Source organism: Lagenorhynchus albirostris, chromosome 6 (genome assembly GCF_949774975.1).
Source record: "Lagenorhynchus albirostris chromosome 6, mLagAlb1.1, whole genome shotgun sequence".
NCBI classification, from domain to species: domain Eukaryota; kingdom Metazoa; phylum Chordata; class Mammalia; order Artiodactyla; family Delphinidae; genus Lagenorhynchus; species Lagenorhynchus albirostris.
The window spans coordinates 28,032,865-28,048,102 of NC_083100.1; the positions used below are offsets into that span (position 1 = coordinate 28,032,865).

The window sequence follows — 15,238 nt, forward strand, 5'->3', positions numbered from 1 at the left end:
AGTATAAAGGAAATTCTTATAGTGAAAGTAAGGGTGGAAATGAAATATTCTTGGGAAGACAAACAATAAGGCTATTTAATAATTTTAAATGCATCTTTTTTCAGGATGCAGTCCTGCCCAAATGTAAGTTTTCATTTCTACCCTTTTTCTGTTACAATTTTTGTGTGATTCTATAACAATTTAGTGTACTAAAAAAGGAGGTAAGATAATTAAACTTTACTAATAACATGTTACGTAACAATTCTACCATAATTCTTTTTACCATTAACATTTAGAGAACTGAAGTGACATGAACAAAAGACTTCTGAAAGTCAACTGTACTGTGTTTTTACCATAATTACTACCAAGTACAATAAAGGGTCTTTTATTTCTCATTTTAAGAAAACTATTACATAGTACTCAGCTTTATTAAATTATGCATGTATTTTAAGCAAAGTTACATATCACTTGTTGTGTTACTCATTTTTAACACCATGATTCAACAGATGAATCTAAAGAACGATATCTCCAATCAAGAGCCCCCCCAAAAAAATTGAATTCCAGTCCAGGATAAATGAGAGTGCTAGGACATACTACCACCGGCTGACCAAAGTAGAATTGTAGTAAGGAGATGAAATTACTTCCTGCAGAAAGGTTCTTAAGTTGCCATAACAAAGGCTTGGTTCTTACACTGTAAAGGAAATCTCCCTTCATCGTTCAGCTGTTAGAATGAAAATGATCAGATCAATAAAGGGAGCCAACCCAGACCAGAAAAGTTCTCATTTCCTGAAGAATCCTCACCAGCAAGGGCCTACTGAGCGCATGCCTAAATTAAAGAATGTGGTAAAAAGGTCGATGAGATACAGCCCTGCCATCAAAGAACTCAGTCCACTGGGGACAAGAGACACATATAATCAGAAAGTTGCACAGCAGATACAGATAGCACTGCTACACCACTATAACTTAACATTCATTGATCTGTTTCTAGGTGCCTAGGTATTCTAGGTATTTATTCGCAGCCTGGATATACAATTGTGCCCAGAATTCATTGTCCCATCTGCAACGGTTAATTTTATGTGTCAACTTGGCAAGACTGATTATTTGGTCCAACAATGGTCTAGTTGTTACTGTGAAGGGTTTTTTTTTAAGACATGATTAATATTTACCATCTGCTGACTTTAACCAGATTACCCTCCATAATGTGGATGGATCTCAGCCAATCATTTGAAGGCCTTATGATCAAAGACTGAGGATTCTTAAAAAAAGGAAAAAATTCTGTCTCAAGTCTTATTTATTTATTTATTTTTGGCTGCGTTGGGTCTTCGTTGCTGTGCACGGGCTTTCTCTAGTTGTGGCGAGCAGGGGCTACTCTTTGTTGCGGTGCACGGGCTTCTCGTTGCGGTGGCTTCTCTTGTTGCGGAGCACGGGCTCTAGGCACGTGGGCTTCAGTAGCTGTGGCACGCAGGCTCAGTAGTTGTGGCGCACGGGCTTAGTTGCTCCATGGCATGTGGGACCTTCCCGGACCAGGGATCGAACCCGTGTCCCCTGAACTGGCAAGAGGATTCTTAACCACTGCGCCACCAGGGAAGTCCTGTCTCGAGTCTTTAAGACAGAAATTCTGCCTGAGTTTCCAGCCCGCTGGCCTATCCTAAGAATTTCAGACTTGCCAGCTCCCTTAATCACTTGAGCCAGTTCCTTAAAATAAATCTTTCTTTCTATATAAATGTGTGTGTGCTGGGGGGGTGGCGGGGAGGGGCGTAAATACCCTATTAGTTCTGTTTCTCTGGAGAACCCTAATACAAATTTTGGTACCAAGAGAAGTTCTAGAGCAACAAAATCTTAAGGTTGAATTTTCTGAATTCGTTTTTGGGTTTCTGGAATTGGTTCTCTAATTAGATTTAAAGGCAATAAGGACTCTATTTCCAGTGGTAAAGAGAATGCTGATAGTCCACGGTGTGATGGGGCAACAGAGTCACGTAAGTATCACCTATGGATACTCCTAATCAAATACTTATAAGAGGCAAAGACCTGACTTACCATGTACTGCACAATGTACCTCAAAGTGTCTATGTCTTCCCTGAAAGAACCATACACAGCTGCAGAACTGAGACTGCTGAAAATCAAACCAAGAGTCTCATCATGCAAGTGACTGAACCACAACACACACTGAATCACTTAACCTTACGGTGTGTCTATTAAAGTTAGGGCATTGATTAGAAAGGAATGAAATCCTGAAAACTGGAAGGGGATATTTGGGGAAGCTGGGAACACTGAACTGCCAACTTCTACTTAGTCTTCTTTGCGAGTAGAAAGAAGTAGCCTTTCCACCCTGTCTGAGGTTAACCCTGCTTTGCCTGAAAAATTCACAACGGCCTCCCATGAGTTAGCTGCCTTGCAAGACCCTGCTTATTCTCCTCAGGACCCACTCCCACTACCCTCTTTGCTTCTAGGCCTATAATAAGACTCAGGTCCCCTGAAAGGAGAGTTATAAAGTGTGACCCATGAGGAAGTACACTACACTCCAAAAGAACTACATGATTTTTCCAATTTAGACAAACAGAAATCCAGGGAATATGTGTGGGAATGGCTACCAAGGGTATAGAATAATACTGGAAAGAACATAAAGTCAGATCAAACTGGATCTGTTGATATGGACCCACTAAGCAGAGATTCTGGATTTAATGTTATAGCTCAAGGTGTTCAAAGGGGCTCTAACAGTCTGGTTAATTGGTTGGTTGGCTAAAACATGGACCAAAAGTGTCCTATACTAAATGAAGTTGAAATGCCAGAATTACCCTGGAATGCTATAAAGGAAGGGATCCAAAAGCTTAGGGAGACTGTTAAGAGCAGATTTACCAAGTAAGATCTGCTCGCTTGCCCCAGGAGGATCCAGGGGACATATCTTTCACCATGACTATGAGAAAAAAAATTTGTGAGGGGAGCCCCAGCATCCCTGTAGAGCTTTGCAGTCACCCATTATAGTGGGAACTGCTGGTGCTAAACTGGGAAATCTAAATGCACTGGGGACCACTGGATCCCAGGTTGGCAGGGGCAGAGTGGTGGCATTTAATCGACAAAGACAAGGTAGGCATGTTACCAGAAGAGACATCAGAGTCAAAGCTGTAAGCAGAATAGTGTAACATATACAGAGATCTACGACACATCTGATCATGGTGTTCCTAAAAGTAAATGGGCAGTCTTCTAAACTCTTACTGGATTTGTATAAGAAAAAGAGTTCTAGATCAAGTGAACAAAACTCAAACTTGAATCAAAAAGAGTCATGACCCCTCAACCAATTCTCAGACTTAAGCCATTTACAGACCCAGAATTCCTTGAATGAAGGGAGGCTGTGTCACCTTGAGGAAGGGCCCCACTACACTGCCAAAAAATGTATACTGTTTATCTTCCTAAAAGGCTTCCCCAAAGGACCTAGAGCCTTTCACCAGAGTGACAGTGCATTGAGAAAAAGGTAATAGTCAAACTTTTAGGAGATGACTGGACTTTGGCACTGAATTAACACTAATTCCAAGAGGCACAAAATGTTACTATGGTTTTAAGTCAGAGCAGGGGCTTACAGAGGTCAGGTGATCAACAGAGTTCCAGCTTAGGTCCATCTTACAGTGGGTTCAGTGAGTCCCCGAACCCATCTGTGGTTATCCCTCAGTTCTAGAATATATAACTGGAATAAACATACTCAGCAAATGACAAATCCCTACATTTGTTCCTGACCAGTGGAATGAGGGCTATTATGGTAGTTCTGGCCTCCAGAACTGTGAGACAACAAATTTCTGTTTGTCCTAACCCATTCAGTTTGTGGTATTTTGTTAAGAAAGCCCTAGGGAATCCATACACCAACCATATTAACAAGATAGGATTTTATCCTATAGGTAATGAGAACTCTGAAAGGGTTTTATGCACGGGAATTTGACATGATCAAATTAGCATTTAATAGGATACTGACTAGAGTATGAAAAATGAATTCGAGATAGGGAAAAACTAAAGGTAAAAAAATCTTTTAAAAGCTGCAGCCATAATCTGGATGAAAGATAACTGGGGTCTGAACTCTGAAGCAGTTTAGGTTAAAAAAAAAATCTTTTCTTTTAAAGTGAGTAAGGCCAAAAGGAAGATCTACATGATAATAAAAATAACATGAGAGAGATACTAACAGTGTTCTCAGATTTCCCTGGTAGTTCAGTGGCTAAGACTCCGTGCTCCCAATGCAGGGGGCCTGGGTTCAATCCCTGGTCAGGGAGCTAGATTCCACATGCTGCAACTAAGAGCTCACATGCCACAGCTAAAGATCCCACATGCCGCAACTAAAAGATTCCCACATGCTGCAACTAAAGACCTGGTGCAGCCAACATAAATAAAAATTTTTTTTAAATTATACATACACACACACACACACACACATACTTTAACAAAACAGAAGTGTTCTCTTTTTGGTAACTTCTGCCCACCTTCCACTTCCACTCCCTAATCACTACACACACCATTTAGTTTTTTTCTGCTTCAACAAATAATTTTAAATCTCTGTATTACTAAAATTTAGGGAAGAATATGAGTAAATGCAATTTGCTAAAGCACACTGTCATATAACTCAAGGGATATCTGTATTTTGTAAAATAAAAACTCTCATAGGGTTTCCCTGGTGGCACAGTGGTTGAGAGTCCGCCTGCCAATGCAGGGGACATGGGTTCGTGCCCCAGTCTGGGAAGATCCCACATGCCGTGGAGCGGCTGGGCCCGTGAGCCATGGCCACTGAGCCTGCGCGTCCGGAGCCTGTGCTCCGCAACGGGAGAGGCCACAGCAGTGAGAGGCCCGTGTACCGCAAAAAAAAAAAAAAAAAAAAAAAAACTCTCATAATAATATAAATTAGTGATCACTCCAACCAACTTGTCTAATAAACATTAACGGGGCTTACCTGGTGGCGCAGTGGTTAAGAATCTGCCTGTCAATGCAGAGGACACGGGTTCGAGCCCTGGCCCGGGAAGATCCCACATGCTGCGGAGCAACTAAGCCCATGCGCCACAACTACTGAGCTTGCGCTCTAGAGCCCACGAGCCACAACTACTGAGCCCACGTGCCACAACTACTGAAGCCTGCACGCCAAGAGCCCATGCTCCACAATAAGAGAAGCCACGACAATGAGAAGCCTGTGCACCGCAACAAACAGTAGCCCCCACTCACTGCAACTAGAGAAAGCCCGCGCACAGCAACGAAAACCCAACATAGCCAAAAATAAATAAATAAATAAATTTATTTTTTAAAAAATTTAAAGAAAAAAACAACAACAAAAAAAACATTAACGGTCCCATGGTTTTTTGGTAGAATCTATGATACACTGTCTTTTACTCATGTTATTTATGAATATCCCCATCTACTTTATTATTTGACTATAAGGTCCTTAAAAACAAAGCCATGTCTCCCTCATGTTTGTGCACCCCATAATTCACACATGATGTCCAAAATTAAAAAATGATTTAACATGGGTCCTGTATTATAACTATCTTATTGTTATGATCTTTAAAAATTGTAAACGTGTCAATACAGCCCATTTACCTGTATAACCCATAAATTTTCCAGGGATTTCTTGATTGCAGCAACGACTGCAGAAAATCTGCCCACACAGTCGGCAGTGGTGTCTGCGTCTAAAAGTGGTAAATTTCTCATTACAGTCATAGCACTCTTTACACTGGCTATCTGGCATCCAATATTGCTTCAGGTCACTATCCTGTAACAATAAAAATGTGTGAAGACTTCTTGAAACTATTGATTATTAAAATGCAATGGCAAATGCAATGCTAATCAAAATCCTAGAAAATTTCTTTTGCAGAAATTAACAAGCTATTTCTAAAATTTATATGGGAACGCAAAAGGTCAAAATGACCAAGACAATCTTGAAGCAGAATAAACTGAAGGACGTATAATGTCAGCCATTAAGATTTATTCCAAAGCTACAGTAATTTTAGACAGAGTATTAGTGGGAGGAAAAAACGGAGCTGTGGAAGAAAAAGGAGAGCCCTGGACATATATGGACTCACCCTCACACATATAAATGGATTTCTGACAAGATCTGTAATGCAGTCAGTGAAGGGTTGTCTTTAAAAAAAAATGGTGCTGGGATTTCCCCAGTGGTACAGTGGTTAAGACTCTGAGCTTCCGCTGCAGGGGGCACGGGTTCGATCCGTGGTCCAGGAACTAAGAACCCGCATGCCATGTGGCACAGCCAATAAATAAATAAATAAATAAATTTTAAAAATTTAAAAAATGATACTGGGTCCAACTGGACATCCATGGGGAAAAAAGTGAATCTTTATCCATATACTTCACACAAATAATAAAGCTTCTTAAAGAAACCATGGGAGAATATTTACTACCCCGGGCTAGAAAAACATTTCTTAAACAGAACACAAAAAGCACAATCCATAAAATGAAAAAAATTGATAAACTAAAAGTAGGAACTTATGAGTAAAAAATATGGTGTCCACAGGTGAAGTTAGTATTAACTGAACTTTCTTTCAAGTGGCATTGTACCATTTTTAGTGAGTACCACATGGTCCCCAGGTAAGTGCTTAATAAGTAATCTTCTAAAGCCTCTAGACAGTACCTGGCTCTTCCCCTCCATGATTTCCTTGAGGCGTTTTAATACTGTGCTGAGGCTTCGGAGCTGAACAGCTGTACGAGGGTCATGACCTCCAAAGGCAGGTTCTGCCTTCCTTCTGGTATCTGAGTCAGATTTACAAAACAAAAAACAAAAAACACTACCTTAATAGTCTCTAGTATCAATGCAAAGTTCCTCTTATTTTTAGCATATATCAGTACTTACATTCTCCCAGCCAGTGACACAGACTGAGAGTTAAAACTAGCCTTTATAAGGGTAAGAGGCTGTTGAAAGTGTTTCTTATTACCATGTGAAACACTGCTTCACAAGCAAATGAGGGCTACCTGAGACAAACACTGTCTGTGACCACTGATGATTTTAAGGCCTGGATGGGAGCATCACTTAACATGGCCCAAAATTCATTAATGATTTCTTGGGCCCTTCGGTTCTGCTAGAAATTCCTGCGAGAAATTTAACAGAAGGAAAAGCAATGCTTGCGTGTTACCTAGCCCAGTCTCTACAGTCAAACAGGTCAGCGACAGGGTTGAACAGTTCAGTTCAGTCTGCAGACCACAAACCCAAAGGCTCGTGGAGTAGATCATCAGAAAGAAATTTAATAGCCAACCCCACAGAGTCTGACAGACTTCAGAACATCCAGGATGGTAATTTATCCACAAACTTCCCTTCACCGATGTCCAAGCAGACTTCTCTTCCCCAAAGAATTGCTAGAACCCCAATGCAACCCTCCCCTGCCACCTCCCTACTCCTACAGTTCCAAACTAGACGGGATCACTTGCTCTTGAAACAGCAATACTGAAGCCAGTCCTGTCAATAATAAAACACACCCATGTTCCAGCTTTGTGTCCACCAAAGCTGTCATGTATCATTTCCTTATTTTAGAGCAAGATTACAACTGAAGTTTCTACCTATTCCTGGCTCCAGCAGTTATTAAACCTAAGGATGAAGTAGAGGTGGCTTGACAAAAAGGATGAACATCCTTATTAGCTTAAACTCATTACCTAATAACCTACGGTAAAGCAAGATGGAAAACAGCTCTCTCTATATCCTTCCCAAACTCACTTGTTTGCTAGATTAGATTTAGGTGTTCTTTGTTTTGGTTGAGTGGGAAAGAAAAGATTACAAAAAAATGTGAAGTTGGTATAAATTGACGAAGAATTTTCCAAGATATTAATTATGGAAATAATTATCTAAACAGCACCTATGTTAGAAAACTTTATTTCTATAAATAATATTTTAATTTCAGCAGATACCTCATGTGTTATTACTAGAATAAAAATGTATGTGTATTAGAATGAGCAAATTGTTCTTGAGTCTCTATGATAAACCAACTCTCCATGATTTACGAATTGAAAAAGGAGACAGATGAAGCTGTTAGAACAGTAAGGCTGTGCTCCCATGCACAGGCAACAATTAGTTGTGAAGCCCCTTGCATTTAGCCACTTAGGAGTATGAGAAAGTAAAAACAGCATCATCCACAGAAAAAGCAGGAGCAAGACTGTTCCTGGAACCAACAGATGATGGTTTCATCATGGATGAAGATGAAAGAAACATGAGAGAAAATCTGGTCTAGCACTCTGCCCTCAAGCAAATCATCTTAGTTGCTTCTCTTGTAAAATGAATATTAGAAAATTAAATAACTTCCCAAGGTCACAGAGCTAGTAGACTGTGGAATCACAGCCTTTTAGTAGGAAAAGATTGGTAAAACAGTCCCAGGCTTGTGAAACTCAAATGCCTCTAGAAGCTAAGGCAAAATCAAAGAATCAAGTGGACTTGATAAAAGATAGTAAGGAATGGTGGGGATTGCAGCAAACTAGACATTACAAGCTCCACCTAGTGATATTTAAATTAAAGTTTATCAAAACATCAAGCCAAGGTTTGGTAGGCTGTCAGTTTCTAACCGCTAAATGATTAGACTCTAGTCCAACTCCTCAATTTTATAAACAAATAAATCCTATGCTTGACTCAGTATAGGATTTAGTCAAAAGAGCTCCCTTAACAAAAATAGGAGTGTTGCCACGGGCCAGGTTCAAGAGCTAAGGAGAGTTTAAGGTTAAAAGTGGGGATGGTCTCTTCCTTCCATCCATTTGGAGTAAAGAGCTCATTTCTCTCTTCCTACCTTCTGATTCTTCCTTCCAAACAGCTGATATGACGCAGGCTGAGTCCCTTTGCCCTGGGAAACCTACAGAGGTGATACAGCCAGCTCCGCTCCAGTCCTTAGGGTGAAACTCTTCTTCTGCTTTGTTTCTCCTTCTCCTCTGACCCACCAGAAGAAGGTTCTGAGCCAAGTCTCAACTAGCAATAAAATATCCTTCTGCCAACAACCATTACCTGTGCCCGCCTACTTTTCACTCGAAGACCTCATGGGGAAGACTGGCCAGACAAGGCAGGATCTGACATTCACGGACACCTGATTTCCAATGCTACATCCTTTTCCCTCTCTTATGCCACCTCTCATTGCCTTTCTCCTGTCACCTTGAGTTGGGCAAACCACTGCACTGAGTTTAATAATCTAACAGAAATAAAACATAAAACAACTCACTTTATCTAGTCTGTGGATTCAGGCTGATCCCACTACAGCATGAAAATGAAGGACATGACCACGTAGCAGACCAGGATGGAGAACAAACAGGCAAGAGGAGCTCAGCTTATCCAGCCACAATGACAGCTTGCACCCCGACAAGGACAGAAGGCCAAGAGCAAGTGGCAGCCCGCTAATGGAACTGAGAGACTTCTGCAGCCAGAGGCATGCACATCACATTACACTGGCCACCCCAAGAACAGATGCAGCAGTCAGTCACAAAGCTGAAACTAACCTGTGTTCTCCTGGGGGTGTCGCAAACTGTCCTCTGCTGAAACCCAAGCAAGTAATTAATCAAAACACAGTCAAAGAAAGCTCTGTCTTGTCTAAAGTTTAATGAAATGTTTAAGAACTCTTGTTTAGGTACCAACAGTTATCCAGGTAACAGTTTCATTAATTCTCAAGAGTACCTGACTATTCCAAATAGAAAAAAAGTTAAGTCAATAAACAACCTGCAAAACACAATGACTATGGGAAAAGTCTAATACAGAGAGAGGAATGAAATGAGAACAGTGTCATACCTAACACTGAAGATCGCCGCTGGAGCTCCTCATTAAGCTGTTTTTTATAAGGTGTAGGTGATCTCACAGATTGTGTCCTTGAAGGGAGCTGGGGGCTGGTCCAACTTCCACTCAGAGATGGTTGCTCTCCCTGACCCCCTTCTCCTCTCTCTGCAGCAAACAAAAGCTTGGAATTATCGGAAAAACTAAGACTCAGAGTCCAGCAAAGAGAAGGAAATAGATGAGAAGTTTTTAGGAAAGAATGTGTACTTATATTACATGCCTAAGTAAACATTAGGGTTTTCTTAAAGAAAAAAGAGAGAGAAATTCAAAGAAGGTGGCAAAATTACATCCTTGGTATATGTGACCTTCAGTTTGTTTCACTTTTTTTTTTTTTTAAATATTTATTTGGCTGAGCTGGGTCTTAGTTGCAGCATGTGGGATCTAGTTCCCTAACCAGGAATCAAACCCGGGCCCCCTGCACTGGGATCACAGAGTCTTAACCACTGGACCACCAGGGAAGTCCCTGTTTTACTTTTCATGAGAAATTTCTTGAGCATATTTAAGGAAACAGAATGCAAGCTCTACACAAAGGCAGTGATTTTTTTGTTGTTCTGCTTTATTTATGGGATAGATTCCTTGTACTATTAAAATAGTGCCCAGTGGATAGTAGGTGCTCAATAAACATATGCTAAATAAAAAAACTACTGTCATTTAATGGCTAAATGTAACGTATCCTAGACAGGATCCTGGAACAGAAAAAGGACATTAGGTAAAAACTGAAGAAATATGAATAAAATACTTATTTCAGTTACTAATAATGAATCAATAATAGTTCATTAATTGTAATAAATGTACTCTACCAATGTAAGATGTTAATAACACAGGAAACTGGGTGTAAGGGTATATAAAAACTTCCTGTATTATTTTCCTAATTTTTCCATAAATCCAAAACTATTCTAAAGAATAAGATTGTTGTGGTTTCTTTAAAAAAAAAAAAGATTATTGTCTTCAAAATGGACTAACAGGTTTTACAGAGCTTTCAACATGACTGTTAATAAAAGTCAGTTAATACTATTAAAATTTCTACTGAGTTAATTAAACTATTAACCCCCAAATCCGTTACAACTAGAGGGATTACTTTCTAACACATTTCAAACAATACAGCTAAATATAAAGCAAAAGATGTAGGCCATGTTTTTTTTTTAATTCTTCTAACAAGTAAAAAATATATTACTTAAAAAGAGCTCATTTTAAAAATATCTTTTCATTTGGTGTCATTAAATGTATACCTTAACAGGTCAACAACAAGCCTGCTGACAGCTTTCAATTTTTGAAAAATATGAACCCTTCCTCCCATGTGCTGGTCCTTTAGTTTCATTGCTTTAATTAAAATCTTTTGGGGGCTTCCCTGGTGGTGCGGTGGTTGAGAGTCTGCCTGTAGATGCAGGGGACACGGGTTTGTGCCCCAGTCCGGGAAGATCCCACATGCCGCGGAGTGGCTGGGCCCATGAGCCATGGCTGCTGAGCCTGCGTGTCCGGAGCCTGTGCTCCTCAACGGGAGAGGCCACAACAATGAGAGGTCCACATACTGCAAAAAATAAAAATTTTTTGGCTATTAACCCCTAAAAGAGAAAAGTCCATTCTATGAACTTAAGAAAACTGAGATATATTAAGAAAGGAAAAGAAAAAGAATGCTATCTTCTCTTTAAAAAGACACCTCCTTGTAATATTTAGTTTTCAATTCTGATCTTCAGTTGCCAATAATTAATAAGATTAAAGTGAAAATTCTAGCTTTCTCTTCTTATGCAGTTAACTCCAGTGACCTATGATTATAAAGCTACCTCCTGTTAATATTTCACTTTCTTGCAAAGACACAGCATGAAAGTTGAACAAGAGAATTTCAGAGAATCAAGATGGTAGGGTCTCTGATCTTTAAGAATAAGTCTTACCTTTGTTAAATCGAAAGAGATTTACAAAAGAACTATACGCGGATTTAAAAGGAGGTTCGTCCTGATCAGGAGTCAAAGGTTTAAAGTGTGTGAGGTGAGAAGGACTAGTAGGAGATCGAGGCAAATCATCAGCAGAGTCCAATGTAGGGGACGTCTTATCATCTGTGGCCATTTCATGAGTCTAATAAACAAAAGAAATAAGCAAAAGTAAGTTCCTCAGGAAGCCCGAAGGTTGATTCCAAACAGCATCCACATATCTAGAAATCTGACTTCAAAAATTCAGACCTAAACAAACCAAAGAGTAAATAAATCTAGCTCAGCATACACTCCAAATTAAGACTTGAAAACACTGAAGTCTAGATCATAAGGAAGAGTCTCAGTTATCTAAAACTAGGAACATATAGTCAATCTCATTTTCAAAATTACTATTCAAATACAGAAAAATACCAAAATTATTAAGAATTTGAAGGTAAGGCACAAATGTGAGCAGGCAAAAAGGAAAAAAGAGGATTTTCACATGATTTACATAGTTTTCATTTTAAGACTTTTTTGAAAAAATAGCTTTTTAAAGGGGAAAACTGGTTTTACACAAGCATACAAATTCCTCAAAGTTTTATTTTACTTATTTCAATGTTTTCTTTCAAAAAAATATAAAAAACGAATATTTCCAAGAACAGGAAACGAAATAGTCATCCCTTAACGACATTTCTATATAACCTCAAAAGTTACCTCAAACTATGCCTCATCACCTATAAGAACTATCCAAATCCACAAGCTGACTGATCCCCATCATATGTCTTCCTAGGCACAGGAGCCTGGGTTTTCTCCTTTTAAGCCTCAATTCATATAGGCATTAAAATGAAGATCTTAACGGGCTTTTTTTTTTAATAACCAAAAATTATAATTCAACCAAAGCTTTAAAGCTAACCACATCATCAGATGCAGGTAACAGAAAAGCACTGATGTCTATTTTCTGCCATATTAATACTTCAAAGAGAAGACGATGAATTATGCATAACTCATTAAAATGCTATAGCTTGTAATCTAATTTATATTTACAAGGAGGACACTACACTCTTACAAAATGCTTTTTTTCACTTTCAAAATCCTATCTACCATCTCATTTCATTTTTCTAAAAGCCTGAAAGATACAGAGCTGGGCTTATTACTACATTTTACCTCTGAAGCAACCAATGTACACTGAACCCAAAACAACTTTCTCGAGGGTCACGTAGCTAGTCAGTGGTAGAGCTGTAACTAGATGCCAAGTTTTACCCCAGAATTACTCTTTATTTATTCCTGCGGGCAGCATTTTATTTAATTATTTCTTCTTTTAATTAAAGAGATATTTCGAGTTTGCATCGGTTTTGAAGGCAGACACTCTTGGTTTCAAATTCTGACTCTGAAATATCTTCGCTGAGTAAATTTGGGTAAGAGCCCTGTGAGATATGTATTACCATCTTCATTTTACATAGTGGAAACTGAGTCTTAGTGTGATTAAGTGGGACAGTATATGTGAAGCACTTTCAGCAAAGTGCTTGCCCATAAGAGGCACAGAATTAGTCTTCAAAGTGCTTGCCCATAAGAGGCACAGAATTAGTCTTTAGAGCAAAATTATCTTGTAGCTCTTCCAAGACTTTCAATTCTGGTCTACCTGAATTCTAACTACTCAGGACACTGCCAAATTAAAACGTTAATTGATTATTAATTAAACAAAGCAAAAATAAAACCACTGATGAGGAGAATTTCGGCAACAAATGTTTATTGGAATGGAGGGAGGGGGAAGAAAAAGAGGAAGAAGAGGAAGGGGCAGAGGAAGAAGAGGAGGAAGGGGGGGGGAGAGGAGGAAGAAGGAAAGAGGGAAAGGACACATCCTTCTAAAGTGTCTTGACAACCCATATACCAGCATAAAGGACTGGGAAATCAGCTGGTGATTGATCAAGTGTAAATTCAAAAAGGTAAAAAGAGGAAAAAAAAAAAAAAAGAGGGTCCTGGAGAGAAAGAATAATGTGATAGCAGTAACAACCTGAAGGCCTCAGAGAACATCCTACATAATACTTTGACGCAAGTAAAATGAGGAGAGTTAGCAACCTTCCTAAAGAGTCTTAGCATCACACCTAAGGGTCACCCATGTAGAAACTTTTATTAGGTTTTGAAGATGTGAGGATAAAAATTACCAAGAAAACACTCACCAGTGTAGTTTCTAAAACAATACGATCACACAGTTAATATTAATAACTACATAATAATACCAGGACCCTGAAGAAACTATCTTACAACTCTTATTCTGTGGTAGCTTAATAACTAACTGTCTGTGATATAAACTAGGATTCTTTCCTATCTGAGAGGTAATTAGAAGCATTCACTTACTCATTCAAAGACCTCTCATATATCACCAGCACTCTGCCTCTTCTCACTTGAATGTGACTAGTATATGCAGACCCCCTCAGCACTATCAAAAGTCTTGTCAGGAACTGAAATTTAGAAAATAAGCCTGCTCTACCAGCCAAACCAAAATTTTAGCAAACAGAAAAATGCAAGTATCAGTTCAGTCATTTCTAAGTACAGTGTTTTTTTTTTTAATACTCAAAATATATCTAACAATGCAGGACAGCTGAATAGTAGAAATGTTAGTTTCCATCTACAAAGACTTTTTTTGTTCAATTTTTGATCAACGTACCAACAGATGGAGGTTTTCTAAAGGAAAACCATATGATCCATATTATTCTTCCCAGAAAGAAGAAAAAGGGAGGACACAGGAAAGTAGTCTTGCTCTGCAAAAGAAACTTAACCTGCCCTTCTCTGTCACAAACTCGAATTTAACGGAAAGAAACTAAGAACTTTTTTGTAACAATCCTGATAGTGGGAGTGCCAAAAAACAAGATTCAAATAAATCAGAAATAAGACACTACAATATACCAAGAGACCACCTCTACTGTCAAGGATGCACTGAATCAGTACGGGATAATATAATAAATACACCAGATAAACAGGAATAACTTGACTAAAACAGAATTCCAGCATTTCTCATATTTCTTGAATGCCTTAACAGTGACTTCTACATAGAACATAGGACCCCTAATTCCTAAAAATATTCCACTCTCATCCTTTTGTTGGGAACGTTCTAAACAAGGGGAAAATACTAACTGGGAAATCAAGTCTTCTCAAGAGACTCTTAAACATAGGTACAAATGGAATAGCCTCAAAGAGCAGAGGCAAGCATTTAAGGAAGTATATAAACCCTACTACCGGTACCGTTTCTGTAGATGAGCAACCTTCTTGTCCCATCTATGTATACACCTCTGAAACACAGGCTCGGAGCTTATCCATCAGAGGGAGGAGGAACTGGACTATGCACCTCCGAAATAAGTTCAAGTATACGGGACGAGAGGAGCAAGAGAACTTCAAATGCTTCCAAGGAAACCTCTTCCAGAACAGCCCCACCCGGCTCCCTTCCCCACTCGCCAGACAAGGGGCAGCCGGGGAATCAAGGGAGCCGCCTGAATGCGGGCACAGGTTCTCTGCCCTTCCTTGCCCAGCCTCGGCCGCAGCCGCGGTTGCGAAGCCCCAGCTCTCGCCTTCACTTCAGACTTCCCCTCCGCTC

At 39.4% G+C, this 15,238-nt stretch overlaps 1 protein-coding gene across 1 annotated transcript in view; it reads right to left on the reverse strand.

Annotated features, from left to right (window-relative positions):
• Positions 1–14,994, reverse strand: part of PIKFYVE (phosphoinositide kinase, FYVE-type zinc finger containing) — a 77,266-nt gene extending 62,272 nt beyond the window's left edge. Inside the window, exons 1-5 of the mRNA XM_060152200.1 lie at positions 14,890–14,994; positions 11,635–11,815; positions 9,704–9,853; positions 6,590–6,708; positions 5,542–5,713 (exon numbers count right to left, since the gene is read on the reverse strand). Coding sequence (XP_060008183.1) covers positions 5,542–5,713; positions 6,590–6,708; positions 9,704–9,853; positions 11,635–11,815; positions 14,890–14,922 — 655 coding nt within the window. The 5' untranslated portion in view covers positions 14,923–14,994. The remainder of the gene's footprint in view (positions 1–5,541; positions 5,714–6,589; positions 6,709–9,703; positions 9,854–11,634; positions 11,816–14,889) is intronic.
• Between the last annotated feature and the right edge of the window lie 244 nt (positions 14,995–15,238).